The sequence below is a fragment of the Oncorhynchus mykiss genome, chromosome 5 (assembly GCF_013265735.2).
Source record: "Oncorhynchus mykiss isolate Arlee chromosome 5, USDA_OmykA_1.1, whole genome shotgun sequence".
NCBI classification, from domain to species: Eukaryota; Metazoa; Chordata; class Actinopteri; order Salmoniformes; family Salmonidae; genus Oncorhynchus; species Oncorhynchus mykiss.
In genome coordinates this window covers 88149878-88176826 of record NC_048569.1, presented here as the reverse complement: position 1 = coordinate 88176826, position 26949 = coordinate 88149878, and the positions used below count along the sequence as shown (strand labels likewise).

At 46.0% G+C, this 26949-nt stretch overlaps 1 protein-coding gene across 1 annotated transcript in view; it reads right to left on the bottom strand.

Moving 5' to 3' along the window:
* dmrt2b (doublesex and mab-3 related transcription factor 2b) overlaps positions 1 to 5068 on the bottom strand; it is a 5582-nt gene extending 514 nt beyond the window's left edge. Inside the window, exons 1-3 of the mRNA XM_021604647.2 lie at positions 4380 to 5068; positions 1693 to 1792; positions 1 to 662 (exon numbers count right to left, since the gene is read on the bottom strand). The exon at positions 1 to 662 is cut by the window's left edge and continues 514 nt beyond it. Coding sequence (XP_021460322.2) covers positions 1 to 662; positions 1693 to 1792; positions 4380 to 4745 — 1128 coding nt within the window. The 5' untranslated portion in view covers positions 4746 to 5068. The remainder of the gene's footprint in view (positions 663 to 1692; positions 1793 to 4379) is intronic.
* Between the last annotated feature and the right edge of the window lie 21881 nt (positions 5069 to 26949).

Below are 26949 nucleotides of genomic sequence, written 5' to 3'. Positions count from 1 at the left end.
AGGCTCAGAGGGAGAGTCAGAGTGTGTGAGGGCTGTTTTTGGAATGCCGAACTTTGGAGCTGTTGGAGCCGTTGGATTGTCTTTTACCCTTTTTGGCATGGCCTTATCCCTGTCCAGATCAGCTGAGCCTTCAGAATAACTACTCCCACTCTGTTGGAGTTGTAGTGAGGGCAGGAGTGATGGTTCTTGACAGGTCTCCCTCTTCCTGGAACACTTCCAGCTCTCTAGAGCTCTCTCCCTGACTCGCTCCATGTGTTCCAGAACCCCAGAGTTAGAGTTACACTGTGACGTGAACTGCCAGTAACCATAACCGCTCTCTGCTGTGGATCGGGCCTTGACCTCTTCCTGGTAGCAGTGGAAGTCACACTCATACAGCACAGGGCCCGGTTTGTATTTGTGCACAGGCACGTAGGTGGCCACCCCGGAGTCCTTCTGTGGGCAGCAGTGGTGGGGGGAAGAGGGCAGCCCTGCCAGGGCAGGGTGGTGAAGCAGGGTGAGACCTGATAGGTCCTCCATCTCTCTCTGTCTCAGCTCCCTCTCCAGCATCACACTCTCCAGCTCCTTATCAGCAAACGCCCTCCTCTTCCTCATCCGGGCACTGACAGAGGAGAAGTGACCTCGCTTGGACCAGGGTCCGTCCTCATTTACTGGGGGTTTGTAGCCTATAAGGATGTAAACAAGACTGATGTAATTTACCTGTCTAATGATTAATATGATACACTCTTAGAAAAAAGAGTTCCAAAAGGGTTCTGTGGCTGTCCCCATAGGATAACCTTTTTTGGTTCATGTAGAACCCTTTTTGGTTCCAGGTAGAACTCTTGGGTTCCATGTAGAACCCTTTCCACAGAGGGTTCTACATGGAACGCAAAAGGATTCTACCTCAATCAATCAATCAAATGTATTTATAAATCTCTTTTTACATGTCACAAAGTGCTATACAGAAACCCAACCTAGAACCAAAAGGGCTTCTTCAAAGGGTTCTCTTATGGGGACAGCCGTAGAACCCTTTTTGGTTTTAGATAGCACTTTTTTTCTCAGAGTACCTGAGAACACGTTCTGTTTTAATATAATCACATCATAAAGTTTATTTAGGTCAATTAAGTCAAAATTCATCAAAATTCAAGAATGGCACCCCATCAAAATGTATAAAGGCCAAGTAGATGCTCTAAACACAGCTGTGATGGCATGGCCTAGTGTGTGAACACATTCGTGTGCTTACTCAGGGGAAAGTAGAAGAATCACAACCTCAAAACAACATTGTCCCTCCCAACCGCTCGCTGGTAAACACAATGTGTAATTTCATATCCTCTCATTTGCATAATTTGTATTACCCAAGGTGTGTCACTGAGACATACTCTCTGAGATACTCTTGAAGTATATAGGTACACTGGTGTATCACTCATACCCTCTAAGATACTCTTAGCTAGGATGCTAGGTGATACATACCCTCTAAGATACTCTTAGCTAGGATGCTAGGTGATACATACCCTCTAAGATACTCTTAGCTAGGATGCTAGGTGATACATACCCTCTAAGATACTCTTAGCTAGGATGCTAGGTGATACATACCCTCTAAGATACTCTTAGCTAGGATGCTAGGTGATACATACCCTCTAAGATACTCTTAGCTAGGATGCTAGGTGATACATACCCTCTAAGATACTCTTAGCTAGGATGCTAGGTGATACATACCCTCTAAGATACTCTTAGCTAGGATGCTAGGTGCTCTGGTGTAGCGTTGATACGCTGTGCGAGGTAAAGGTGCGGCTGTTCCCCTGACCCCTTTTTTACCCTGCAGAGGAATGGGGAGAGATAATATACATTGAAATATATTTACATATGCATTAACCCACGCTGTAAAAAAAAAGAAGAGTTGTTTCAACTAATTATTATCAAGTAGCTTGTTGCACAGCCTTTTTTAGTTTACTCAACTTTCGATCAAAGTGTTACCTGAACTTTTATTTTTTAGTTGGCCCAAACTTAGCCCCAACTTGAGAAAACGTAGGCAAAAAAACAGTCAACTTAAAATGTTGTGTTTGCACAACTTGTCTCATATGTTCATACAATTCTTATTTGGGCATCTTCACTAAAGAAGGCTGTGGAACTACTTACTCACACGGTGCTTTTGACATACAATGTTTTCAACTGACATATTTGACACACGTTCACATACATGATTACATTGTGCATGTTCATTTATACAGTTCATCACCTGGGATTTGAACTCACAATCTCTTGGTTCATGGCATACCAATGTCCCTGCTAAACCACCATGTCTGTGTCAATGACTGATTTCACCTGTATTGCTACACTTCAAAGTACATCTATTTTGTTGATCATAGTGATTCAGGAGTATCATTAAAACAGGTTAATATGCCCCACCAACATTAGACAACTAGACAGAAAGCCCTCAAATTGCTGAAATAAGTCAATAAAATCAACGATGAGAGAATAATGATTAAGTGATAATTGACACAGACATGGTGGAGTAGGAGGAAGAATGCCGTGAACACCAAATGGTTGTGAGTTCAGATCCCAGGTGATGACATTTTGAATTATAGCTACTGCATAAATGAACATGCACAATGTATTAATGTGTGTCAAAGTGTGTAAAATATGTCAATTGAAAGCATTGTATGTTAGAAGCACTAATTTCATTTGTATAAATCCAGTTCCACAGATGCGCAAATATTAATTTCTAGTTGAAAGAACATATGAGTTGAGCAAACAGATCGTTTTAAGTAGACTGAATTTTTTGCCCAATTTTTTTAAAGTTGGAGCTAAGTTTGGGCCAGCAAAAAAAAAGTTTGGGTAACACTTTGACCAAAATCTTTAGTAAACTACTTTTACTTAATAACAATTAGTTGAAACAACTAAATAAAATGTAGAGCAGGGGGAAATTATGATGGAGTAATGTATTACATTAATAAACCAGGTATGTAGGTACAGTCATAACCTCTGTAATGTATGGTAGGCTACTGCATGAAGTTGCTAGTTTGTTACAGAATCATTACAATTGAGTGTTCTTGATGTAAGGCCTACAATTTATATGATAAAATGCTTGTGAGTGCTAACAAATGAGTTTTATGAGTGGAATAACTAAATCTATACTGAACAAAAATGTAAACGCAACATGTAAAGTCCATGTTTCATGAGCTGAAATAAAAGATTCCAGAAATGTTCCATACACACAAAATGCTTATTTCTCAGAAATGTTGTGGACAAATTTGTTTACATCCCTGTTAGTGAGCGTTTCTCTTTTGCCAAGATAATCCATCCACCTGACAGGTGTGGCATATCAAGAAGCTGATTAAACAGCATGATCATGACACAGGTACACCTGGGACACTAAAGGGACACAAAAAAAAATTCAGTTTTGCCACAACACAATGCCACAGATGTCTCAAGTTTTGAGGGAGAGTGCAATTGGAATGCTGATTGCAGGAATGTCTACCAGAGCTGTTGCCAGAGAAGTTAATGTTAATTTCTCTACAATAAGCCACCTCCAACGTTGTTTTAGAGAATTTGGCAGTACGTCCAACCGGCCTCACGTGTAACCAGGACAGCCCAGGACCTCCACATCCGGCTTCTTCACCTGCGGGATCGTCTGAGACCAGCCACCCGGACAGCTGATGAAACTGAGAAGTATTTCTGTCTGTAATAAAGCCCTTTTGTGGGGAAAAACGAATTCTGATTGGCTGGGCCTGGCTCCCCATGTGTGGCTCTGGCTCCCAAGTGGGTGGGCCTATGCCCTCCCAGGCCCACGCATGGCTGCGCCCCTGCACGGTCATGTGAAATCCATAGATTAGGGCCTAATTTATTTATTTCAATTCACTGATTTCCTTTTATGAAATGTACTGTAACTCAGTAAAATCATTGAAATTGTTGCATGTTGCATTTCTATTTATGTTCAGTATAAATAAAACAAATATATCAGGAAAACATACCCTATGCTATCCACAAATGTAAAGCAAAAACAGCCTATGTTTTTTTCAGGGAATATGGAACCATATTGTTCTTGTTTTCATCATCACAAAGGTTAAAAAGCAATGCATATGAATCTGCTTAGTCACACACTATCTAAGAGAATATATAAATCATAGGCAACTTTTTTTTTATACATAGATTAGGACAATTAATTGTTCTCGTGTTTCAATTTCCACATTTCTCAATCAGAGCAAATGTAGACAAAAAGGAATAGGTGCATGATGCACATGGGTTAGTCATCATATCTGACCTGTATTAACCTGTAATTACATAATCATGGACTGACACAAGTTACAAAACATTTACACACAGCATTTAGGCCTACATGATATGATAATTATCTTTCTTAAATTATATCCTGCCAGTAAAAGTCAGATGTCCCTGACACTCACCTCTGTCGCCTGTTGTCTCCGCAGGGCGACTTGCGCAGCCATCACTCGCTGCCGCTCCACCACGAGAACACAGTTCGCGCACTGGCAGTCACGCCAGCGACAGACGCGCTTGTGGCCTTTGAGACAAGACACGACGCCGTGATTCCGACAGCGGGCGCATTTGGGGCTGCGGGTCGACTTGCGCGGCGTCTGCAGCGAATGCTGTTCCGTGACCACCTTCGCTCCTTTCTCCGCGCTGCCGTGCCGCTCCTCGGGCAGGCATCCGTCGAGACTTTCCACATCAATCTCCTCATCATCGAATTCGAGTTTCAGAGCATTAAGCTTGGTCGTCTCTAGCTGTAGGCCTCTTTCCAATTGAGTGGACATCTATGAGAAATTCCTTCCACGCTGTTGCAGTGCTGTATTCCCCACTTTAAAAGTTGTTAAGTTGTTGAAGCGCACTGTTCTGTTTGGCTGAACAGAACAGTCACTCTGTAAGCAGGGAGACGAGACTTTTGAAACCGCCAGACTTCTGAAATGTTAAGCTCCCAGCTGTTCTCTGACATTCGACGGAGTTTTTTCCGAGGACGGAGGCGAGGCGCACACACGGCGCTCCTGGCTGGTGAGATGAGACACAACGTGGTAGGATATGTTCGCTAACAGCACAGCCTGCATGTAGCCTGCCAACCTGCTTTAACCTTCAGACACCAGACCACATTTTTATTGGACGTCCAAATGTGCGAATCTCTAGACATCTTCAACGTCATCAGTGTTACATTAATGCAGGTTAACCCCTCCTGTTCACATTTGGAACGTTTCCACAGCGCGCGCACTTGTCAGTAACTTGTCACTCATATCAGTACATTTAGGTAGCTTATTTCCCTAATTAGTTGTTCTTAGTGTTCCCTGTATCAATTTGAACATGTACTCATTTTTGAACAATTCTGTGACTCATTATGAGTAAATTGTAGGTCCAAACCGTCCAAAACAAATATGTAATGTATGGTTGATAACTACACCCCTTTTTTAATTGATATGATACAGACACACCATGTAGCGCTGGGCCAGTAGCCGGAAGGTTGCCGGATCGAATCCCTGAGCTGACAAGGTAAAAATATGTCGTTCTGCCCCTGAACAGGCAGTTAACCCACTGTTCCCCGGTAGGCCGTCATTGTAAATAAGAATTTGTTCTTAACTGACTTGTCTAGTTAAATAAAGGTTACATTTAAAACATTTAAAAAACATAAATAGTAAAATGAAGCGTAAATGAAACACAATTCGGCCTGCTCTTGACATAGGTGAGGAGGACGGTAAAACTATTTTCACACCAAGGTGAGTTTAGACATGAGAGAGAAACGAGGCGAAATGTGTTTGTTTTTTTACACATTGCACGGCACGGCACACGCCTCGGGGAGCAGAGTTATATTTGGAGAGCATGGCGTCACCACAGACAGAGCAGAGGGGAAAGTGAAACTAATTATATTTTCCCATTTACCTGGCAGTTCTCTTTACTCCCTCACAGTCATAAATGCTCTTGAATTATTCAGGTTTTTGGCCGAAATTGAGTTCAGAATATTCTCAATGTTTCTTTTAATTCCTGTGCATAAAACGTAATCAATTTACTGAGACCAATGATTCCTCTTAAAAAACATTATAGCCTATGTCTCATGGGTATTGTAGAATATGTTTGCCAATAATATAGACATAGACATCAATATTCAATTACTAACATTTTCAACCTGACATTTTCAATATCTCCCTGTCCGAGTCTGTAATACCAACATGTTTTAAGCAGACCACCATAGTCCCTGTGCCCAAGAACACCAAGGTAACCTGCCTAAATGACTACCGACCCGTAGCACTCACGTCAGTAGCCATGAAGTGCTTTGAAAGGCTGGTCATGGCTCACATCAACACCATTATCCCAGAAACCCTAGACCCACTCCAATTTGCATACCGCCCTAACAGATCCACAGATGATCTCTATTGCACTCCACACTGCCCTTTCCCACCTGGACAAAAGGAACACCTATGTGAGAATGCTATTCATTGACTACAGCTCAGCATTCAACACCATAGTGCCCTCAAAACTCATCAATAAGCTAAGGACCCTGGGACTAAACACCTCCCTCTGCAACTGGATCCTGGACTTCCTGGCGGGCCGCCCCCAGGTGGTAAGGGTAGGTAACAACACATCTGACATGCTGATCCTCAACACGGGGGCCCTTCAGGGGGGCGTGCTCAGTCCCCTCCTGTACTCCCTGTTCAATCATGACTGCACAACTTTAAGTTAGACGATGACACAATAGTGGTAGGCCTGATCACAGACAACGATGAGACAGCCTATAGGGAGGAGGTCAGAGACCTGGCTGTGTGGTGCCAGGACAACAACCTCTCCATCAATGTGATCAAGACAAAGGAGATGATTGTGGACTACAGGAAAAAGAGGACCGAGGACCATTCTTATTGACGGGGCTGTAGTGGAGCAGGTTGAGAGCTTCAAGTTCCTTGGTGTCCACATTATCAACAAACTAACAAGCACACCAAGACAGTTGTGAAGAGGGCATGGCAGAACCTATTCCCCTTCAGGACACTGAAAAGATTTGGCATGGGTCCTCAGATCCTCAAAAGGTTCCTGCACCATTGAGAGCATCCTGCCTGACTGGTTGCATCACCTTCTGGTATGGCAACTGCTCGGCCTCCGACCCCAAAGCACTACTGAGGGTAGTGCACACGGCCCAGTACAGCACTGGGGCAAAGCTTCCTGCCATCCAGGACCTCTATACCAGCCCCCCCCCCCCCTTTTACACCGATGCTAGTCTCTGTTGTTATCATCTATGCATAGTCACCTTAATAACTCTACTTACATGTACATATTACCTCAATTACCTCAACTAACCTGTGACCCCACACATTGACTCTGTACCGGTACCCCCTGTATATAGTCTCGCTATTGTTATTTTACTGCTGCTCTTTAATTACTTGTTACTTGTATTTCTTATTCATATTTTGCATTTATTTATTATAATTGTTTAAAAAAAATGTTTTAACTGCATTGTTGGTTAGGGGCTCGTAAGTAAGTATTTCACTGAGGTCTCTCCCCCTCCCTCTCCCTCTCCCTCTCCCTCTCCCTCCCCCTCCCTCTCCCTCTCTCTCTCTCTTCTCCCTCTCCCTCCTCCCTCTCCCTCTCCCTCTCCCTCTCCCTCTTTCTCCTCCCTCTCCCTCTCCCTCTCCCTCTTTCTCCTCCCTCTCCCTCTCCCTCCTCCCTCTTCCTCTCCCTCTCCCTTTTTCTCCTCCCTCTTCCTCTCCCTCCTCCCTCTCCCTCCTCCCTCTCCCTCTCCCTCTCCCTCCTCCCTCTACATCTCCCTTTTTCTCCTCCCTCTTCCTCTCCCTCCTCCCTCTCCCTCTCCCTCTCCCTCCTCCCTCTACATCTCCCTTTTTCTCCTCCCTCTCCCTCTTCCTCCTCCCTCTTCCTCTTCCTCCTCCCTCTACATCTCCCTTTTTCTCCTCCCCCTCCCTCTCCCTCTCTCTCTCTCTTCTCCCTCTCCCTCCTCCCTCTCCCTCTCCCTCTCCCTCTTTCTCCTCCCTCTCCCTCTCCCTCTCCCTCTTTCTCCTCCCTCTCCCTCTCCCTCCTCCCTCTTCCTCTCCCTCTCCCTTTTTCTCCTCCCTCTTCCTCTCCCTCCTCCCTCTCCCTCCTCCCTCTCCCTCCTCCCTCTACATCTCCCTTTTTCTCCTCCCTCTCCCTCTTCCTCCTCCCTCTTCCTCTTCCTCTCCCTCTCCCTCTCCCTCCTCCCTCTTCCTCTCCCTCCTCCCTCTTCCTCTCCCTCTTTCTCCTCCCTCTCCCTCCTCCCTCTTCCTCTCCCTCTCCCTCTTTCTCCTCCCTCTTCCTCTCCCTCTCCCTACTCCCTCTCCCTCTTCCTCCCTATCCCCCCACCCTCCCTCCCTGTTCCAGGTCTGAGTGCTCCCTCACAAGAAGGGAGTGTTACACAGGTGAGATAGCACAGCAACAGACTCCTCAGTCCACAGGTCAGAATGTTGAGAGTACAATCAGTCCACACCTTTCAGAGAACCTGCAGCATAGAGAGACTGTAATGCTGTCACTCACACCTGCCTCACCTGAACAACTTGTCCTATGGATGTATATGGTTTCTTCAAAGTGAAGAGCTCTATCACCACACTGACTGGGCTTGTGTACAGGGGAGAGAACATCAGCACTGCTGAATACCACCATGAGGACCAAGAGAGGGCATGAGAGGTGTGCACCCTGGTGGTCATAGTAAGCCACTACACCCTGTGTAGTTGTTACATTGGTCTATGGAGAAGAGTATCTGCCTGTCCCAAATCACAACCTATCCCTTTCCCTTTAACCCCTCGATGATAGCATGTGTAAAAGGTCTGGTTAGGTATAAGCAGTGGTAAAGATTCCACCGTATTTCTTCCACCCTATAAAATCTGCAAACATTGAAAGGTTAGTGCCAAGGGAGGGGAAGGGATCTAGTTGGGACCGTCTGGCTGTGTTTACATCAAACCTTTTCAGTAATACTCCAATGTTAGCCTGCCTCTGTTTCTAAGCTGCTGATCTACTGAGAGGAATTGTCACGTTCTGACCTTTATTTTCTTTTTTTTGTATTTAGTTAGTATGGTCAGGGTGTGAGTTGGGTGGGTAGTCTATGTTTGTTTTTCTATGTTTTGGGGCATTTCTATGTTTCGGCCTAGTATGGTTCTCAATCAGAGGCAGGTGTCATTTGTTGTCTCTGATTGAGAATCATACTTAGGTAGCCTGGGTTGCACTGTTTGTTTGTGGGTGATTGTCTATGTTAGTGGCTTGTGTCAGCACAGGTCTCATTTTGTAGCGTCACGGTCGAATTTGGTTTATTTTTTTTTGTTACTCTTTTGTATAGTGTTCAGTCTTTCTTTATTAAAGATTTACCATGGACACTTACCACGCTGCATATTGGTCCTCTGATCCTTTTCGCCTCTCCTCTTCAGATGAAGAGGAGGACGACCGTGACAGGAATATTCACTGACAATGGAGCTCCAATATTGACAAAACTATAAGAGGTGACTAAGCACCAATTAATAAAAGCTTTTAAGCAAGCAAAAAGACATGGCCATGAAGCTGGATTGACTGCATCAATCGGAACAGAGATTGATGGCCAGTCGTTTCATTTCGGATCATTCATGAATAGTTCCATTTAACATTGCCTCTCCTATGTGCTAAGATTTTTCTTCTTCAGATTGCCTTCATCACATTAGGTACTATGGTGTGATGGTTAGCACCTAGGTCTCTCTGCATATAAATTGGATGAAAATGAATTGGCCAAAGGATGACAGACTGAGATCTGTACTACATATGAGATGAGCTGGAGTTCGCCCAGCCTAGTGTTGTTTACCAAAGATCAATCAGGAAGGCTCGTCTGAATGCTCATTTAACTTCATCCAGGAAGCATAACATAATTCACTCTGTTTCAAATCAAATCAAATCAAATTTATTTATATAGCCCTTCGTACATCAGCTGATATCTCAAAGTGCTGTACAGAAACCCAGCCTAAAACCCCAAACAGCAAGCAATGCAGGTGTAGAAGCACGGTGGCTAGGAAAAACTCCCTAGAAAGGCCAAAACCTAGGAAGAAACCTAGAGAGGAACCAGGCTATGTGGGGTGGCCAGTCCTCTTCTGGCTGTGCCGGGTGGAGATTATAACAGAACATGGCCAAGATGTTCAAATGTTCATAAATGACCAGCATGGTCCAATAATAATAAGGCAGAATAGTTGAAACTGGAGCAGCAGCACAGTCAGGTGGACTGGGGACAGCAAGGAGTCATCATGTCAGGTATTCCTGGGGCATGGTCCTAGGGCTCAGGTCCTCCGAGAGAGAGAAAGAAAGAGAGAATTAGAGAGAGCATATGTGGGATGGCCAGTCCTCTTCTGGCTGTGCCGGGTGGAGATTATAACAGAACATGGCCAAGATGTTCAAATGTTCATAAATGATCAGCATGGTCAAATAATAATAAGGCAGAACAGTTGAAACTGGAGCAGCAGCACAGCCAGGTGGACTGGGGACAGCAAGGAGTCATCATGTCAGGTATTCCTGGGGCATGGTCCTAGGGCTCAGGTCCTCCGAGAGAGAGAAAGAGAGAAGGAGAGAATTAGAGAACGCACACTTAGATTCACACAGGACACCGAATAAAAAAAAAAAAACTTTCCTATTCTAGGGGCATAGTGTCTTGTTTCTTCTCCTCTTTCCTATTAGCCACGTGCAGAATGACATTCACCTATTGACCCTATAGCCTATAAGCACGGCACCGTTATGCACATTCCTCACGCTTGATGTTTAACCTATGGGCTCACTTTGGCAATTATCACCTTCCTCTTTCTCAACCAATATTGGTCATAAGTCTTGGGATGTATTTATATGTCAACTTATCTTCGTTCTCTCACTTGCTGTTTTTCAGCAACAGTTTTCAACAACCATTCACCTCCCCACCACCAGCAGCTATAATAGCCTTAAGGTGCGTCATTGTAACTCCTTTACCCCAGTGGGGGGGGGGGGGGGGGGGGGGGGGGGGGGTTGATGCCAGCCTGTACTCGATTGAACTGTAGTCTCTTCTGTCTGGGTGCTGGAACAGTGATATTGAGCTATATTGTTTCTGTTCAACGGGACTCCATCATCTCCATCTCTGATTGAATATGTGACAGACAGAGAAAGACCAGACTTTATTTTAACTTACCGTTCAGCTCAAGGTGTGAATGCTTTGTGGCTGAGAGGAGTCAGGGTTCTGTGGCCTCAGTTGAGGAGGATCAGGAGAAGGATCTGGGCCTTTCTGATATCCCTGTTGATATGATAGCAGCTGGCAATGACTCAATTTACAATCTAGGTGAAGTAAATGGTTTCCTGGCCCAGACTTTTGGGAATCTGTTCAATTAGCTTGTGTATTAGAAGTAACTGGGGTATGTGGTGGCAGGGGCAGCATATATTCAGTCATGGTACTAATTTCAGTACTGGAATGGAAATGTTGTTTTTCTCAGGCTTAGGGGTGAATGTGGTATCTACAACAGAGATTATCAAGTGCCAGGTTTCATTGATCAAGGCCGATGTTATGTTTATTTTTTAAATTTAATTGGATGTTTATGCTCATAATGAGGGTACAGAGCGTATTGCTGTATTTGATCAAATAAAGGAAATCTTAGGGGGGGGGGGGGTTTACTGATCGCACTGCTGAAGAACCTCGCCTGCGGTCAGCAATTTGTCTGTCTGGTCAACTAACTGAGTTTCAGCTTTCTGATGTGTGGAAAGTAAGGAATGTTAGGCAGTACACATTGCTAAACATTAATGAAGGTGGTGTCAGTGCAGCAAGGTTAGACAGGTTGTATGTATCTGATCACTACTGTAGTAGGGTTGGAAGGTTAGACAGGTTGTATGTATCTGATCACTACTGTAGTGGTGTTGGAAGGTTAGACAGGTTGTATGTATCTGATCACTACTGTAGTGGGGTTGGAAGGTTAGACAGGTTGTATGTATCTGATCACTACTGTAGTAGGGTTGGAAGGTTAGACAGGTTGTATGTATCTGATCACTACTGTAGTAGGGTTGGAAGGTTAGACAGGTTGTATGTATCTGATCACTACTGTAGTGGGGTTGGAAGGTTAGACAGGTTGTATGTATCTGATCACTACTGTAGTAGGGTTGGAAGGTTAGACAGGTTGTATGTATCTGATCACTACTGTAGTGGTGTTGGAAGGTTAGACAGGTTGTATGTATCTGATCACTACTGTAGTGGGGTTGGAAGGTTAGACAGGTTGTATGTATCTGATCACTACTGTAGTAGGGTTGGAAGGTTAGACAGGTTGTATGTATCTGATCACTACTGTAGTGGGGTTGGAAGGTTAGACAGGTTGTATGTATCTGATCACTACTGTAGTGGGGTTGGAAGGTTAGACAGGTTGTATGTATCTGATCACTACTGTAGTAGGGTTGGAAGGTTAGACAGGTTGTATGTATCTGATCACTACTGTAGTAGGGTTGGAAGGTTAGACAGGTTGTATGTATCTGATCACTACTGTAGTGGGGTTGGAAGGTTAGACAGGTTGTATGTATCTGATCACTACTGTAGTAGGGTTGGAAGGTTAGACAGGTTGTATGTATCTGATCACTACTGTAGTAGGGTTGGAAGGTTAGACAGGTTGTATGTATCTGATCACTACTGTAGTGGGGTTGGAAGGTTAGACAGGTTGTATGTATCTAAGCACAACTGTAGTAGGGTTGGAAGGTGTGATATTACTCCTGTGGGGTTTTCTGATCATCATAATGTGTCTGTTGATATTCACTTGTCCTGTCCACGAAGGTCATCACCTTACTGGTATTTTAATGTTTAGTTGTTAAATGACCATGTTTTGTGAAAAGTTTTTGTTTTTTGGGGAAAGATGTAGTTATTAAATTGAATTTTGAGTCCTTGAGACGATGGTGGGAGGTTGGGAATGCCCAAATACATGTGTTTTGTCAACAGTATACTGCTCTGTCTAGTATTGAAGTTAAAGAGACAATCAAGGCCCTTGAACAGGACATTAAATCTACTGAATTGAAGCTGCTCACTCAGAACGACCCTGGACTAGTCATGAACTTACAGGACAAGAGACATGAACTGAGGTCGTTTCTGCATGAAAGTGTTTAGGGTGCCTTGATTAGGTCTCGCTTTGCTACCCTCAAGGATATGGATGCTCCTAGCGCTTTAAAAATATCCTAGGGCAGTCGATATTGCAACGCAAATGCCTTCGTCTCCCTGATGGGAAGGTGACCACGAATGACGGTGAGAAGCACCAACATGCCGTGTTTTTTTTTACTCGGCCCTCTATAAGGAGGATTGTGATCCTCTGTGTGCTGAACAGTTGTTACATGGACTTCCTCAATTGGACCCTGAGCAGAGAGCTGCTTTGGACTCTGACATTACTCTGCAGGAGCTGTCCACAGCAGTTATGCAGCTCTCTGGCATCGATGGTTTACCATCTGAGTTCTATAAGCACTTTTGGGGGTCTATTGGGGAGGATTTTTATGAAGTGGTGTGTGAATCTTTTCATGAGGGTTCTCTTCCTGTATCCTGTCAACATGCTGTGCTTTCATTGTTGCCAAAAAAAGGCAGATTTGGCTCTTTTAAAAAAACTTGTTGCATTGCTGTGTGCAGATAATAAAATGACATTTAAGTGTCTCAAACAGGCTAAAATAATATTTTGGGCTGTTTGTCCACAAGGTCCAGTCTTACTGTGTACCTGACTGCTCTATAGTTGATAACTTGTTTCTAATAAGAGATGTTTTAGACATTTGTAAACTGTCTGATGTGAATGTTGGTGTGAATGTTTGTCTTTTGACCGTGTGGACCACCAGTACTTGTTCAAAACAATGAAAGCCTTTGGGTTTGGGGATGTTTTTTTGTCTTGGATGAGTTCACTGTATGCTGGAGGCTCATGGTGAAGGAAGGGGTTATTTTGAGCTGCCCCATCCCCGTCCAAAGGGGTATAAGGCAGGGATGCCCAATTTCAGGACAGTTATATTGTCTGGCAATTGAACGCATGCTTTGTTTTATAAGAGCGAGGCTTACTGGTTTCTCTGTTCCAGGGGTTATGATGGGTTCCATGATGGCACTGTCTGCGTATGCAGATGACGTGACCGTTTTTATTACAGGGGCTGAGGATGTTAAGGTTCTCTCAAACACTTTAAAGGTGTATGAGGGGCCTCCTCAGCTAGAGTTAATTGGGAAAAGAGTGAATGTGAATGTGTGCAGGTCAGCTTCAGATAGGGTCCACTCCATGGTTACCAGGGGCTTCAGATAGGGTCCACTCCATGATGACCAGGGGGCTTCAGATAGTGTCCACTCCATGGTTACCAGGGGGCTTCAGATAGTGTCCACTCCACGGTTACCAGGGGGCTTCAGATAGTGTCCACTCCACGGTTACCAGGGGGCTTCAGATAGTGTCCACTCCACAGTTACCAGGGGGCTTCAGATAGTGTCCACTCCACAGTTACCAGGGGGCTTCAGATAGTGTCCACTCCATAGGTTACCAGGGGGCTTCAGATAGTGTCCACTCCACGGTTACCAGGGGGCTTCAGATAGTGTCCACTCCACAGTTACCAGGGGGCTTCAGATAGTGTCCACTCCACAGTTACCAGGGGGCTTCAGATAGTGTCCACTCCACGGTTACCAGGGGGCTTCAGATAGTGTCCACTCCACGGTTACCAGGGGGCTTCAGATAGTGTCCACTCCACAGTTACCAGGGGGCTTCAGATAGTGTCCACTCCACAGTTACCAGGGGGCTTCAGATAGTGTCCACTCCATAGGTTACCAGGGGGCTTCAGATAGTGTCCACTCCATGGTTACCAGGGGGCTTCAGATAGTGTCCACTCCATAGTTACCAGGGGGCTTCAGATAGTGTCCACTCCACAGTTACCAGGGTGCTTCAGATAGGGTCCACTCCACGGTTACCAGGGGGCTTCAGATAGGGTCCACTCCATGGTTACCAGGGGGCTTCAGATAGGGTCCACTCCATGGTTACCAGGGGGCTTCAGATAGTGTCCACTCCACGGTTACCAGGGGGCTTCAGATAGTGTCCACTCCACGGTTACCAGGGGGCTTCAGATAGGGTCCACTCCATGGTTACCAGGGTGCTTCAGATAGGGTCCACTCCACGGTTACCAGGGGGCTTCAGATAGGGTCCACTCCATGGTTACCAGGGGGCTTCAGTGGGGCAGAGATGGGATGAAGACTTCCAGGTTTTTCAAGGCTCCGATGACTTTCAAAAAAATAACTGAGAAAGTGTGTGCCAGATTGTCTAGGTGAATATGTGTGTTACCCCAGCTGTCTTATAGGGGAAGGGTGCTGGTAGACAATAACCCAGCCACTTCTACCCTGTGGCTCAGACTAATGATTTTACAGCCTGATACAAGAGCTTCAAGAGCTACCCTTGTGCATTTCTTTCTGGTCTGGGATTAAAGCTGCAGCCCAGTACCTGCCACTGCATGAGGGTGGGCAAGTCTTGGTGGACATTTCTTCTAGGATCATGGCTTTCTGGCTTTCTGGCTTCAAGCAGCACAGACTGTTGTACGGTGATGGTTCTAGCAGCCCAGAGACTGTTCTACGGTGATGGTTCTAGCAGCCTGGAGACTGTTGTATGGTGATGGTTCTAGCAGCCCAGAGACTGTTGTACGGTGATGGTTCTAGCAGCCTGGAGACTGTTCTACGGTGATGGTTCTAGCAGCCCAGAGACTGTTCTACGGTGATGGTTCTAGCAGCCCAGAGACTGTTGTATGGGGATGGTTCTAGCAGCCCAGAGACTGTTGTACGGTGATGGTTCTAGCAGCCTGGAGACTGTTGTACGGTGATGGTTCTAGCAGCCCAGAGACTGTTGTACGGGGATGGTTCTAGCAGCCCAGAGACTGTTGTACGGTGATGGTTCTAGCAGCCCAGAGACTGTTCTACGGTGATGGTTCTAGCAGCCTGGAGACTGTTGTATGGTGATGGTTCTAGCAGCCCAGAGACTGTTGTACGGTAATGGTTCTAGCAGCCCAGAGACTGTTCTACGGTGATGGTTCTAGCAGCCTGGAGACTGTTGTATGGTGATGGTTCTAGCAGCCCAGAGACTGTTCTACGGTGATGGTTCTAGCAGCCTGGAGACTGTTGTATGGTGATGGTTCTAGCAGCCCAGAGACTGTTGTACGGTAATGGTTCTAGCAGCCCAGAGACTGTTCTACGGTGATGGTTCTAGCAGCCTGGAGACTGTTGTATGGTGATGGTTCTAGCAGCCCAGAGACTGTTCTACGGTGATGGTTCTAGCAGCCCAGAGACTGTTCTACGGTGATGGTTCTAGCAACCCAGAGACTGTTCTACGTTGATGGTTCTAGCAGCCCAGAGACTGTTGTATGGTGATGGTTCTAGCAGCCCAGAGACTGTTCTACGGTGATGGTTCTAGCAGCCCAGAGACTGTTGTACGGTGATGGTTCTAGCAGCCTGGAGACTGTTGTATGCTGATGGTTCTAGCAGCCTGGAGACTGTTGTATGGTGATGGTTCTAGCAGCCCAGAGACTGTTGTACGGTGATGGTTCTAGCAGCCTGGAGACTGTTGTATGCTGATGGTTCTAGCAGCCTGGAGACTGTTGTATGGTGATGGTTCTAGCAGCCCAGAGACTGTTGTACGGTGATGGTTCTAGCAGCCTGGAGACTGTTGTATGCTGATGGTTCTAGCATCCCGGAGACTGTTGTATGCTGATGGTTCTAGCAGCCCAGAGACTGTTGTATGCTGATGGTTCTAGCTGGGTCAACATAGCCTATACATTAATGAGGAGAGCGGGCTGTTTGGGATTTTTCTCTTAAAGCTAGAGGGGGGGGTGAATTGTCTTGCCTGGCTCCATTCTATGAGTCTATTATACAGGCTGGGAGAGTTTTTGACCTGTCCCGTAAGGCCGGCCAGGGATGTGGCTTTTTGAAGAGCCTCTTCTTTACAACACTGCCATCCAGTCCCGTGCTCTGGGTTCAGCCAGCCTACGTTCATGCCTGTTAGGTGTGGGGTGTACCAAGCTGGGTCATCTGATGCGGAGCAGGAGCAGATCGTTGGAGGAGCTGAGAGAAAGAGCAGGGATCCGATCATCTCGCCTACTGAGGAAGGTCGTAGATGAGGTCTGTAATTCCTTGCCAGTACTTCATCGGCAGTATATGACTGATACTTCCAATTATTATCTGTGGACGGAGGGTCTGGATTATGTGTTCCCTGCACTGAATGTTAGTGCTGCGGCGGGGGCATTAGAGGAGGACAGAGGGTCTGGATTATGTGTTCCCTGCGCTGAATGTTAGTGCTGCGGCGGGGGCATTAGAGGAGGACGGAGGGTCTGGATTATGTGTTCCCTGTGCTGAATGTTAGTGCTGCGATGGGGGCATTAGAGGAGGCCTTAGGGTCTGGATTATGTGTTCCCTGTGCTGAATGTTAGTGCTGCGGCGGGGGCATTAGAGGAGGACGGAGGGTCTGGATTATGTGTTCCCTGTGCTGAATGTTAGTGCTGCGATGGGGGCATTAGAGGAGGACGGAGGGTCTGGATTATGTGTTCCCTGTGCTGAATGTTAGTGCTGCGATGGGGGCATTCGAGGAGGACGGAGGGTCTGGATTATGTGTTCCCTGTGCTGAATGTTAGTGCTGCGACGGGGGCGTTAGAGGAGGACGGAGGGTCTGGATTATGTGTTCCCTGTGCTGAATGTTAGTGCTGCGGCGGGGGCATTAGAGGAGGACGGAGGGTCTGGATTATGTGTTCCCTGTGCTGAATGTTAGTGCTGCGATGGGGGCATTAGAGGAGGCCTTAGGGTCTGGATTATGTGTTCCCTGTGCTGAATGTTAGTGCTGCGGCGGGGGCATTAGAGGAGGACGGAGGGTCTGGATTATGTGTTCCCTGTGCTGAATGTTAGTGCTGCGACGGGGGCGTTAGAGGAGGACGGAGGGTCTGGATTATGTGTTCCCTGTGCTGAATGTTAGTGCTGCGATGGGGGCATTAGAGGAGGACGGAGGGTCTGGATTATGTGTTCCCTGCGCTGAATGTTAGTGCTGCGGCGGGGGCATTAGAGGAGGACGGAGGGCCTGGATTATGTGTTCCCTGTGCTGAATGTTAGTGCTGCGATGGGGGCATTAGAGGAGGACGGAGGGTCTGGATTATGTGTTCCCTGTGCTGAATGTTGGTGCTGCGGCGGGGGCATTAGAAGAGGACGTGGGGATGCTGCTTTCCTGCCATACCTCGGAGCTGGGGTAGTTCAAGGCAGTGGGAAAGAAGGCCTTGTACATAATGTGTAAAAGTATCCCTGGTATCCCTTCCCTGGAAGAGGTGAAATCGGCGAGGTGGGCGGGTGTGTTTGGTCCAGGTGCCTCTCCAACAGGCTGTTGGCAGTTTAAATCTCAGTGTTCCAAAAAAGGTCCAGTTTCTAGGACCACAAATACAAATTTCATCTAGACACCGTTGCACACAAACAATTATACATACCTCAGCCTAAAAATCAGCATCACAGGTAATGTCCACAAAGCTGTGAACGTTCTGAGAGACAAGGCAAGAAGGGCCGTCTATGCAATCAAAAGGAACATAAAATTCAACATACCAATTAGGATCTGGCAAATAAATACTTGATTCAGTTATAGAACCCATTGCCCTTTATGGTTGTGAGGTCTGGGGTCCCTCACCAACCAAGATTTCACAAAATGGGACAAATACCAAATTGAGACTCTGCTTAGAAAATTCTGCAAAAATATCCTATCATTACAACACTATATAGATGTAACGGATGTGAAACGGCTAGCTTAGTTAGCGGTGGTACGCTTTAAATAGCGTTTCAATCGGTGACGTCACTCGCTCTGAGATCTTGAAGTAGTAGTTCCCCTTGCTCTGCAAGGGCCACGGCTTTTGTGGAGCGATGGGTAACGATGCTTCGTGGGTGACTGCTGATGTGTGCAGAGGGTCCCTGGTTCGCGCCCGGGTATGGGCGAGGGGGCGGTCTAAAGATATACTGTTACATAGACATAATTTGACCTTTATTCTTTTGGAACCTTTATGAGTGTAATGTTTACTGTTATTTTTTTATTGTTTATTTCACTTGTATATTATCTACTTCACTTGCTTTGGCAATGTAAACATATATGTTACCATGCCAATAAAGCCCCGTAAATTGAAATTAAATTGAGACAGAGAGTTTTTTTGTTTTTGTTTTGAAAACCCGTTGTGGGAAACCACAACACAATAAACAAACAAACAAAAACTTGTTTAAACATCAATTAAAAACACAACACCAAATTTTATTCCACAGTAACTAAACACAACAGACTCTGAATACCCCATATACTCATTAACAGCCCAATGTTGTTAACCATTTTTTAATAAGCAAACTCAAAACTCAAAAGTCTTGCTACCAACATCCTCTCCAGCATTCCCACCACATCCACAGTCCCCTGTCCTCGAACCCTGACACAAGGTTAAGCAAGAGAACTACACCCCTTCTACTAAACCTGTACTTTGGCCCAAATATTGTACTGCATTGTAAGGACCTCTATTGTAAAGCGCTCTGCATTTGGGTGGGGAGGGAGGGGGCTGTGAAACTTTCCTGCCATTGTTAGACTCAATAATTTTCACACCTCTCACTTCACACTTCAGTGCTAATTGAAGTTGCAGCCTGGTCAGTTCTGTCTTAGCAGCTTGGTAGCGTAGTAGCCTTATTTATTAAGCTTTATATAACAAAATGACCTAGAGATTGTCTTTTACTTTTTAGCTTCAGAAGTAGGTTCAAACGGAACATTACTCACTCAGTTTTGTATTTCTTCTGCAGGTTTTGGTTTGTTAGAAGTGTTTTCTTGATAGTCCTTAGTAGTAATAGTCCATTCAGGTAATGTTGTGCAAAATCAAGGTTTAATGTGTCAGGATTCACCTAGGGGTCATGATTTGGGGCTGTACAAATGTTTGATGTATTAGAATAATTTATTATGCTTATGTTATATTAATAGAAGGGGAGGGGTTATAAGACCCCTCCCTCCTTACATGTATAGGGTCCTAGACTACAGATTAACAATATATATATTCATTGTATAGTTTTAGAACAGTGTGCTGTGTTCCTGTTCCTGTTTGTCAACTTCTGTCTGCAATTGCATTAATAAAGGTTTTTGAATGATTTAATTAAAGATATTGTCATAATGCTAATTTCACCAATGAGCCAATGATGATTGACAAGGAGGAAAGGAACAAACCTAACATAGGTATGGAATTTGGATTTGGATTGAAGGTTTTGATGTTAGTTAGTTAGTATCATGTATAAGTCCTTGCGAAAAAAAGGTCAAGTTTATCTACATTGATCCAACTAAAATTCTATCTTTTTGTAGAAGAATTCAGGAGCACATGAGCTCACTACCACTCTCTCAATTAAATTCAATTCAAGGGCTTTATTGGCATGGGAAACATGTGTTAACATTGCCAAAGCAAGTGAGGTAGATAATATATAAAGTGAATATATAAAGTGAAATAAACAATACAAATTAACAGTAAACATCACACATACAGAAGTTTCAAAACAATAAAGACATTACAAATGTCATATTATATATATATAGAGTGTTTTAACAATGTACAAATGGTAAAGGACACAAGATAAAATAAATAAGCATAAATATGGGTTGCATTTACAATGGTGTGTGTTCTTCACTGGTTGCCCTTTTCTCGTGGAAACAGGTCACAAATCTTGCTGCTGTGATGGCACACTGTGGAATTTCACCCAGTAGATATGGGAGTTTTTCAAAATTAGATTTGTTTTCGAATTCTTTGTGGATCTGTGTAATCTGAGGGAAATATGTCTCTCTAATATGGTCATACATTGGGCAGGAGGTTAGGAAGTGCAGCTCAGTTTCCACCTCATTTTGTGGGCAGTGAGCACATAGCCTGTCTTCTCTTGAGAGCCATGTCTGCCTACGGCGGCCTTTCTCAATAGCAAGGCCATGCTCACTGAGTCTATACATAGTCAAAGCTTTCCTTAATTTTGGGTCAGTCACAGTGGTCAGGTATTCTGCCGCTGTGTACTCTCTGTTTAGGTCCAAATAGCATTCTAGTTTGCTCTGTTTTTTTGTTAATTCTTTCCAATGTGTCAAGTAATTATCTTTTTGTTTTCTCATGATTTGGTTGGGTCTAATTGTGCTGCTGTCCTGGGGCAGTTTGTGTTTGTGTTTGTGAACAGAGCCCCAGGACCAGCTTGCTTAGGGGACTCTTCTCCAGGTTCATCTCTCTGTAGGTGATGGCTTTGTTATGGAAGGTTTGGGAATCGCTTCCTTTTAGGTGGTTATAGAATTTAACGGCTCTTTTCTGGATTTTGATAATTAGTGGGTATCGGCCTAATTCTGCTCTGCATGCATTATTTGGTGTTCTACGTTGTACACGGAGGATATTTTTGCAGAATTCTGCGTGCAGAGTCTCAATTTGGTGTTTGTCCCATTTTGTGAAGTCTTGGTTGGTGAGCGGACCCCAGACCTCACAACCATAAAGGGCAATGGGCTCTATGACTGATTCAAGTATTTTTAGCCAAATCCTAATTGGTATGTTGAAATTTATGTTGCTTTTGATGGCATAGAATGCCCTTCTTGCCTTGTCTCTCAGATCGTTCACAGCTTTGTGGAAGTTACCTGTGGCGCTGATGTTTAGGCCAAGGTATGTATAGTTTTTTGTGTGCTCTAGGGCAACAGTGTCTAGATGGAATTTGTATTTGTGGTCCTGGTGACTGGACCTTTTTTGGAACACCATTATTTTGGTCTTACTGAGATTTATTGTCAGGGCCCAGGTCTGACAGAATCTGTGCATAAGATCTACGTGCTGCTGTAGGCCCTCCTTGGTTGGTGACAGAAGCACCAGATCATCGGCAAACAGTAGACATTTGACTTCAGATTCTAGTAGGGTGAGGCCGGGTGCTGCAGACTTTTCTAGTTCCCGCGCCAATTCGTTGATATATATGTTGAAGAGGGTGGGGCTTAAGCTGCATCACCCCACGGCCCTGTGGGAAGAAATTAGTGTGTTTTTTGCCAATTTTAACCGCACACTTGTTTGTGTAGATGGATTTTATAATGTCATATGTTTTACCCCCAACACCACTTTCCATCAATTTGTATAACTGACCCTCATGCCAAATTGAGTCGAAGGCTTTTTTGAAATCAACAAAATATCTCTCTCTCTCTCTGTCTCTCTATGTCTCTCTCTCTGTCTCTCTCTGTTTTGCTCTCTCTCTCTTTCACTCTCCTCTTCCTTTCCAGTCTTGAGATACCAAAAATCCTAGAATTACAGTCCTCAATTGCACATGATTGAGGAGACTGAGGTGTAGTGAAAACCTGTACATAGTGTCCCTCAGAAGTGGTGTAGTAGTAACCTAGAGCACTGCTTCTCAACCCAGATGCCAAACCGAACCTCATGGACAAAGTGACCCTCATTGGCTCTGACATTCCTGTCACACAGTCCCCTTCTCCCTCTCTTCCCTTCTTCCTCAGCCTATCACTCCATCCACTGGCTGTAGGGGACAGAGAAACTAGTGCCCCTCTGCTTCCATTAATTTGAGAAGATGTACTTTGACAGATTCCTCCATTCACCCTGTGAGTGTGTCCTTTCCTAGCCCCTACCTTCCTTCCTATGACTGCTAGTCCTATGTAAGCCCCAAGGGAGAAAACACATCAAATGAACACCAAAGGAAAACTGGTAAGTTAGCCTCAAGGTCAGAGAAGGCTCTACTTTTTAATGCAGTGAAGTTTAAGGAGAAAGGAGAAGAGGTTGGTGTGTTTGACTTTCAAAACTGAATCCTGAGCTGAATCTCAATCTGCTTCCAAAGGGAAAGATAAGGACCTGGGCTTTGATCAGTTGACTTTTCACACAGTATTCAACACCTTTGCCACTTTCACATATAGAGAAGAGACACTTCTAGTTAGTCAATGCTGTCTTAGAATCCATTTTATGCTGGACTTGAGTTGTCTCTCTAGCCAATTAGGTGCTTTGGAAAAATGGAAACAAGCCCAGGGCTACACTTTCTAAAGTAACCATAGATCTAAAGTTGGACCCTAACTGTGCAAGGTTATTTTCAGGGTCATTGTGGCAGATGATGTTGTGGAGGTCACACACATGACAGGTGAACACTAAAGGGAGGAGGAGAGAGGAGAGGAGAGAAGGAAGGAGGTGTAATCAGGGCCAGAGGAGATGGCCAGTAGGAGGGCCCAATTGAAGAGGCAGCCACCCAGTCAGCCAATCAGCTTCCCAATCAGCCAATCAGCATCCCAGTCAGCCAGTCACCCACCCAGTCAGTCAGTCAGTCTCCCAGTCAGCCAGTTAGCCTCCCAGTCAGCCAGTCAGCCTCCCAGCAGGCATCATGGTCAGGGGAGCACAAACCTAAGTGCTGAGTATCACTCTGGAATCTCAATGCAGCCTAGTGATCATGCAGCCTGATCGCTATGCAGGCTGATCTCCATGCAGCCTGGTCTCCATGAAGCCTGGTCTCCATGCAGCCTGGTCTCCATGGAGCCTGACCTCCGTGCAGCCTGGTCTCCATGCAGCCTGATCTCCATGCAGCCTGGTCTCCGTGCAGCCTGACCTCCGTGCAGCCTGACCTCCGTGCAGCCTGGTCTCCATGCAGCCTGGTCTCCATGCAGCCTGACCTCCATGCAGCCTGACCTCCATGCAGCCTGGTTGCCATGCAGCCTGACCTCCATGCAGCCTGGTCTCCATGCAGCCTGACCTCCGTGCAGCCTGGTCTCCATGCAGCCTGATCTCCATGCAGCCTGGTCTCCGTGCAGCCTGACCTCCGTGCAGCCTGACCTCCGTGCAGCCTGACCTCCGTGCAGCCTGGTCTCCATGCAGCCTGACCTCCATGCAGCCTGGTTGCCATGCAGCCTGACCTCCATGCAGCCTGGTCTCCATGCAGCCTGACCTCCATGCAGCCTGACCTCCGTGCAGCCTGGTCTCCATGCTGCCTGTGGGAACCGCCATAGTGGCGCTCTCAGTGGCACAATTGGGGATGGGTATAAAGACACTCCCCTAACCTACCCCCTACCACATACGACCCCAGTAGAGCTGTGACTCCCCTACCTTACCACATACAACCCCAGTAGAGCTGTGACTCCCCTACCTTACCACAGACAACCCCAGTAGAGCTGTGACTCCCCTACCTTACCACATACAACCCCAGTAGAGCTGTGACTCCCCTACCTTACCACAGACAACACCAGTAGAGCTGTGACTCCCCTACCTTACCACATACAACCCCAGTAGAGCTGTGACTCCCCTACCTTACCACAGACAACACCAGTAGAGCTGTCTCCCCTAACCTACCCCCTACCACATACAATCCCAGTAGAGCTGTGACTCCCCTACCTTACCACAGACAACACCAGTAGAGTTGTGACTCCCCTAACCTACCCCCTACCACATACAACCCCAGTAGAGCTGTGACTCCCCTACCTTACCCCAGACAACACCAGTAGAGCTGTGACTCCCCTACCTTACCACATAAAACCCCAGTAGATATGTGACTCCCCTACCTTACCACATACAACCCCAGTAGAGCTGTGACTCCCCTAACCTTACCCCCTACCACATACAACCCCAGTAGAGCTGTGACTCCCCTACCTTACCACAGACAACCCCAGTAGAGCTGTGACTCCCCTACCTTACCCCAGACAACACCAGTAGAGCTGTAACTCCCCTACCTTACCACATAAAACCCCAGTAGAGCTGTGACTCCCCTACCTTACCACAGACAACACCAGTAGAGCTGTGACTCCCCTACCTTACCACAGACAACACCAGTAGAGCTGTGACTCCCCTACCTTACCACATACAAACCCAGTAGAGCTGTGACTCCCCTACCTTACCACAGACAACACCAGTAGAGCTGTGACTCCCCTACCTTGCCACAGACAACACCAGTAGAGCTGTGACTCCCCTAACCTACCCCCTACCACATACAATCCCAGTAGAGCTGTGACTCCCCTACCTTACCACAGACAACCCCAGTAGAGCTGTGACTCCCCTACCTTACCACAGACAACACCAGTAGAGCTGTGACTCCCCTACCTTACCACATACAACCCCAGTAGAGCTGTGACTCCCCTACCTTACCACAGACAACACCAGTAGAGCTGTCTCCCCTAACCTACCCCCTACCACATACAATCCCAGTAGAGCTGTGACTCCCCTACCTTACCACAGACAACACCAGTAGAGTTGTGACTCCCCTAACCTACCCCCTACCACATACAACCCCAGTAGAGCTGTGACTCCCCTACCTTACCCCAGACAACACCAGTAGAGCTGTGACTCCCCTACCTTACCACATAAAACCCCAGTAGATATGTGACTCCCCTACCTTACCACATACAACCCCAGTAGAGCTGTGACTCCCCTAACCTTACCCCCTACCACATACAACCCCAGTAGAGCTGTGACTCCCCTACCTTACCACAGACAACCCCAGTAGAGCTGTGACTCCCCTACCTTACCCCAGACAACACCAGTAGAGCTGTAACTCCCCTACCTTACCACATAAAACCCCAGTAGAGCTGTGACTCCCCTACCTTACCACAGACAACACCAGTAGAGCTGTGACTCCCCTACCTTACCACAGACAACACCAGTAGAGCTGTGACTCCCCTACCTTACCACATACAAACCCAGTAGAGCTGTGACTCCCCTACCTTACCACAGACAACACCAGTAGAGCTGTGACTCCCCTACCTTGCCACAGACAACACCAGTAGAGCTGTGACTCCCCTAACCTACCCCCTACCACATACAATCCCAGTAGAGCTGTGACTCCCCTACCTTACCACAGACAACCCCAGTAGAGCTGTGACTCCCCTACCTTACCACAGACAACACCAGTAGAGCTGTGACTCCCCTACCTTACAACCTTGCTTTTGGGTCGATTGACTTCACATTTTATATACCAGGTCATGACGGTACCCTGGTCACAAATATGTAACATCTGGGAAGATTCTACATTCGAAACCGGCCCTATGACCCCCCCCCCAATTAAGTCACTTCCTATAATCAGACAGACAGACAGGCCGACGAACAGACAGACACAAACAGGTAGACAGACAGAGAGATATGCAGGCAGGCAGGCAGGCAGGCAGGCAGGCAGGCAGGCAGGCAGTTAGGCAGAAAGACGCAAACGGTTTCATGTTTCAAGTCAATAATTTTTTTTTTGACCAATATCCTCTTCAGAATTAATTCAAGAGTTCATCAAAAGCCTCTTAGTTTCTAGAACTGCAGACCGTTGTGTCCAATGGAGGTCAGAAATGCTTTCTGGTTGATCGACTTTGATATGTCGGGTCCCCCAGTCACAAATATATAACATTTGGAAAGTTAAATATTTTTAACCCTTTGAAAATGCCCCCATGACCCCCAAGCAAGTCCCTTCCTGTAATCGCATGAAGCTGAAATTCAATGTACGGCATCCTGGGAACACTCTTTAACGATGCCCTGAGTTTTTGGAATTGACCGTTCTACAGATGATGGAAAACAGTGTTTTTGTGTATTTGCAGGGAGAGAATGAAGGACCATGTTGAGGATTAATTAAGATACTTCCTGTTGCCATAGGAAGCTAATCCTCAACACAAGGCATCCCTATAAGGTCACGATTGGTTGTGTGCAAGGACGGTTAGCTAGCTCAATCCTCAGCCCGCACATGGTTATGTAGGTAATGCTTTTCTATGGATGAAAATCCTTGTTCTCTTTGGGACCAAGTTTTTACTGTGAATAGCTAATTTCACGGTCAGATGTAGACTTGCATTCATCAGGAGTGTCTGTTGAATGATACCATGCGTGAATTTTATTTCTAGCCTCAACCGTTCTGCCAATGTCAGTCAAAAGCACATGAAGTCTAGGTCAGGCTTGAAGAGAGGCTTACCATGTAGTGTGGGGAGGGGGACATGTATTCATTGTTCATTGGATTAAGGTTAGGGTTATGTCTAGGGTTGAGGCTCTAACCATAACCCTAACCCTGACCCTGACCCTAACCCTAACCCTAACCCTAACCCTAACCCTGACCCTGACCCTAACCCTGACCCTGAC